The sequence below is a fragment of the Prosopis cineraria genome, unplaced genomic scaffold (assembly GCF_029017545.1).
Source record: "Prosopis cineraria cultivar Desert tree isolate PC_DT_omini unplaced genomic scaffold, ASM2901754v1 PC5, whole genome shotgun sequence".
Classification (NCBI taxonomy): domain Eukaryota; kingdom Viridiplantae; phylum Streptophyta; class Magnoliopsida; order Fabales; family Fabaceae; genus Prosopis; species Prosopis cineraria.
The window spans coordinates 28,535,049-28,539,688 of record NW_026555336.1 but is presented as its reverse complement, the minus strand read 5'-3'; the positions used below and the strand labels follow the sequence as shown (position 1 = coordinate 28,539,688).

Here is a 4,640-nt window from a genome sequence, read left to right as displayed (position 1 = left end):
TAATTTTTTTTATTACATATAAGTATAGTCTCAATCCTTTTCTTAATTTCATACCCAACATCCAAACCCCAAAAAAAAAACAAATTTAAGCAAGAAAAAGATAACAAACACAATTTTAAGCTAAAAATAAAAAGCAATGCAAATTGATGTTGATTATTTGGACTACATTATTCAACTATCAACTTTATAGGTAGATGAAGAAATACAGGCATTGTAGGTGTGAAAGGAGTAGAATGCATGCCTTTAATTGCAATTCTAAAAAGCTTTGTTTTTTTAAACCCATATATCTCACTTTGCTCAAATTAAAGAAGATGCTAATTTGTAACACAATTAAGTAATACACTCTAGTTGATCAAATCAAAACATTTTCATCTTCTGCTAAAGTTCTTTGTAGAGTCCTCTCCCTAGCCAGTCTTGCCTGCAAATTTAGACTCAACCGTAATAAGATCATTTCAATGAGCACTATAAAAATCTTCAAATGTTATTGCAGAATCTTAATTGATCAATAGTAAAAGACTAGAAATTTGAAGATAAGTTGAAAAAGTATTCTTGAAAGTGAAGAACAAACCTCTTTCACCCAATTTGTACGACTTATAATGATCAACAGTACAATCACTTGGACAAGTGTACCAGTTGTTATTCCAAGCCAAAGGCCTTTTGCTCTCATGTGTACCCAAAAACCCAAAATTGCAGCAAGTGGAATGCCAACAATATAATAAGCTCCGAAATTCACATATGCCCCTATGTGTTGCCACCCACTTCCCCTAGCAATCCCTATTTTAGAAAAGAATTAGATTTCATATATCACAATGAAATTCTAATTTTAAATACAAAAAGAATATATTATTGGTTTGAATAGGATTAGAATGAATTAAAGATTTTAGATTTTACCTGTAAGGGTACCTTGCAAGGAGTCCACAAAAACTGACATAACTAAAACAGGAGCTATGTCTATGACAGAGCGTATCACATCCAGCTCATTGCTAAAAACATGACCTAAAACATTCTGACTTAAGAAAATGATTGAGCTCACTGTTATGGCCTCACAAAGCATTAGAACCCTTGAACATATGGCAGAAACTCGTGCTGCTTGTGGATTACCAGCTCCTAATGCATTTGAAACTCTTGTGCTATATAACACCATTCATAACGATTACCAATAAGAAAGAAATGATTGATTAAGAAATTAGGCCGCAATAAGTCATGAAAAATGTAATTTAGTTCTACATTATTGGACCTTAATAATAAATGCATAAGATGATGTTATGTGGTACAAACCTTGCTGCTGAGCCAATTGATTCGGGTATTGAATAGATTGCGTAGTTCATTGATACACTGGTTACAAAATTCAAATTTAACAAAGAATTAATAATGGAATATGAATAAAATAAAATTAGATTTATTTTTAGATGTTAATAATTATGTTATTAGGATTATTTGAATAAGAATATTTAGAATATCTATTATATTATTTATGATTTAATTGGATTTTCTTATCCATATAGGATTGTTTTAGATTTTATTTATTTTCAACAAAATAGGATATCTAATTAAATCTAGATTATCTTTATTATGTTTCAAAATTAGATTAAAATTTGATTTATTATTATTATAACATTTATAGGGCTTTAAAAAAAGTCTAAAAGTTCCTCATTTGCATTTAGATTATATTTGAGTATTGAATAGAGTTTCACAACCTCCTTCCTCTTTCTCTCTCTTCCTCCTTTCTTCTCTCTCTTTCCATTTTTCCTTCCCATTTAATGTTAATCTCTTTCATTCTCCTTTTTCTCTTCCTCTCTCTCCATCTTATTTTATATCAATTAATTAGTTACATATTACTGTAGTATTTGATACAATGGTCATAAACATTAAAATATGTAGAGGGAGTTCACAGAATTAGACCATTATTTAAAAAGAAATAATTTTGGGTATTGAAACATTTAGAAAAAGCATTTACCATACAGCTAAGATTGAAGTTTCAAGCTCTGGGTTTGGTCGTAGAACACCGGCAAGCAATGTAGTCACCTCATATGACCACCATTGAAGGCTAAAATATTCAATAATCAATATTAACAATATAACATAAGAATGGATAGAAAGTTGAATTTTTATGTGGAGAAGAATAATACCATGCCATTATAGCTGAAGGAACAGCCATGCGAAAGTACTCTTTAATCCCATGAAAAAGCTCCATGGAAATTGGAACTCGAGTATTTGCACAAGAATTAGAGAATTGCATATATAATGCAAGTAAAATCACATTCAACCAATATGAGGTACCAATAGCAAACGCTCCTCCAAAGCGACCCAAACCAGATTTAAAAACTAATGTCCAAGAAAAAACTATATGGAAGAAAATGGTAAATGAAGAAGAGAGTACAAGAGGAGTGATCAAACTTTGCATAAGATAGTATCGAATCAAGGCTTGAAGTGTTCCATAACCAAAGAGAGCAGGGATCAAGCAAACTGCAAATTTTCCTGCTTCATGTGAAATTAAAGGGTCTTGACCAAGCAAAACTAGTATCTTCCCCAAGTTGAGCCATAACACAGACACAGGAATACAACATAAGATAAGACAAAAGATGCCAGTTTGAATTTGAACACCAAACTTCTTATATTGCTTAGCTCCATAGGCTTGCCCACATAGTGTTTCAAGTGCAGAAGCCATTCCAAACTGTTAAGGAAGTAGAAAACACAAAATAGAAGATGAAGTTGATAGTATTAAGAGTTGAATGCTTGTAAGCAAAAGAATAAGTTACTTACCATGATGCTGAAGCCAGTGACAGCACCGAGAGACATGGCAACACCAGTGCTAGATTGAACAAGCTTACCCAAGTGACCCACCATCATTAAAGAAATAGTTTGTAGAAAGAAGGTTGAGTAATTCACAGCCACCATAGGCCCCGCTACATAACAAACCTCTTTCACTTCTTGAGCAAAGACATGCCATGTTATATTTTCGCAATCCTCTTGCTTCACGATTTTTTTGCCCAAGAGATTCTTGTCCATTTTCTTTCCACTATATATCCAACTCAAAGGTAATCCTGTCAGAATTTAGAACAACAAAAGAAATCACTTTGGATTTTGGTCTCTTTATTCATGTTTAATTTGTCTTTGTTGAGAAGAATAAAAAATAGTAGGAAAGTGTCTACACTAATAAAATTGCAAGTAATACTGTTGGGCAATGTTTCTATTATGTATTGTAAAATTTTCAAAATTATTCTTATGCGTCATGTACTTCAAGGCATAATCCTTATTTAGTGGCTTCTTTTGTGAACAACAAAACTCAACTTTCATATTATAATTAGAAAGTTGAAATATAATTATTTTTATATTTTTAATATTTTTAATAGGTAAAAAATCTAAAATAAAGAACATCTTCTAATTATTGCTCTATTATGAAAAGAATTTATCATTTAAAAATTATAAATTAAAATATTTAAATTTAGATCATTCAAAATAAATTTAAATGATTCTAATTTGAGAGAATTACATTGAATTCTCATACAAGATAATTAATTACTATAAGGTCCATTAATAACTAAACTAAGAAAACTAACAATACATTGTGTTATCAATGGCCTTAGTTCAATTGTTAATAGACATTATAGTAATTAATTCTCTTGTGTGGAACCTATATGCAATTCTCCCTTCAAATTTCACTATACACCAATAGATTCGTGATGGCTTTACTGTACCCTTTTTGAATGCTAACATTAATAGTCATTGTTAGAAATAGCCTGAGAACAAGGAGAGAGCAAAAATAGGCAATTTATAGGTTCTTTCTCTTCATCATATATTAGTTATTAAGCTTTACTTTATCCATTGTGGAGCTTTCAGTGTATAGCTTGTTAAGAATGGGGGAGAGGAGAGATGAGCAAGATTAATGAAAAGACACCACGTCTTAACTCAAGACCTTAAGGCTCAAGTTTATGGGTCCTTTCTTTTTATTGTATATTAGTTATTAAGTTTAATTTTATTTAATGTCAGACTTTCTACGTTGTCTTATGTCGATTCACACTTGGACAACCTAACAGTGATCATCAGTTTTGTGGAATGATTAGAAGAGAAAATGATGCAAAATGCATTTAGTTTCCAACCATTAGATTGATCAAATGGTGATGAGATCAAAGCTATAGAATTTAAAAGAAAACAAATTGGAGATGAAAAATTGTAAATTTAAAGAAAATTAGATCTGCTGGTAGCTACATAATTAAAAGAGGGGGGAAAGACAGGCAAATGTATACACTAGTGGCATAACCATTTAGGACATATAGATGAGATATAGAGTAAAGGATCTAAGATTTTACCATAAATTTAAAATAATTCATGAAGATGTTCATGTTCATTAAACAAACTACCTCACTCCATCTTTTCTAGGTCTCTCTTAGATATTTACCATTTTGACACTTGTTTTTGACATGTGTCTTAAATTCATCCCATTAAAATCCAGTTACATCCAATTATTTGTTACTACTTTAAATCACTCACAAACACACATATCATATAGATTATAAAAGATACACCATTAATCATTTGATAGCAAGAGTTTCTGTAAGCATTAGCATTATTTTCTTTTTCTCTCTGCGTTAACATGACAATTCCTCATTTATATCAGAGTGATATTTTTTTCATTGCTT

The 4,640-nt window shown here is 30.7% G+C and overlaps 1 protein-coding gene across 1 annotated transcript; it reads right to left on the bottom strand.

The window, feature by feature from the left end:
• Nucleotides 1-227: 227 nt before the first annotated feature.
• Nucleotides 228-3,009, bottom strand: LOC129310621 (protein DETOXIFICATION 14-like). The gene is made up of 7 exons (XM_054952517.1): nucleotides 2,764-3,009; nucleotides 2,130-2,674; nucleotides 1,958-2,047; nucleotides 1,279-1,335; nucleotides 892-1,130; nucleotides 569-774; nucleotides 228-418 (listed from the first exon to the last, which is right to left on the bottom strand). Exons 1-7 carry the CDS (start codon nucleotides 3,007-3,009, stop codon nucleotides 353-355), a joined length of 1,449 nt encoding a protein of 482 aa, XP_054808492.1. The 3' UTR covers nucleotides 228-352.
• Between the last annotated feature and the right edge of the window lie 1,631 nt (nucleotides 3,010-4,640).

Coding starts and splice junctions, on each gene's coding strand:
- LOC129310621 (XM_054952517.1), bottom strand. CDS start 3,009: ATGGACAAGAATCTCTTGGGCAAAAAAATCGTGAAGCAAGAGGATTGC. Junction 2,675..2,763: donor TCACTGGCTTCAGCATCATG/GTAAGTAACTTA, acceptor CTTCCTTAACAG/TTTGGAATGGCTTCTGCACT. Junction 419..568: donor GTACAAATTGGGTGAAAGAG/GTTTGTTCTTCA, acceptor CTAAATTTGCAG/GCAAGACTGGCTAGGGAGAG.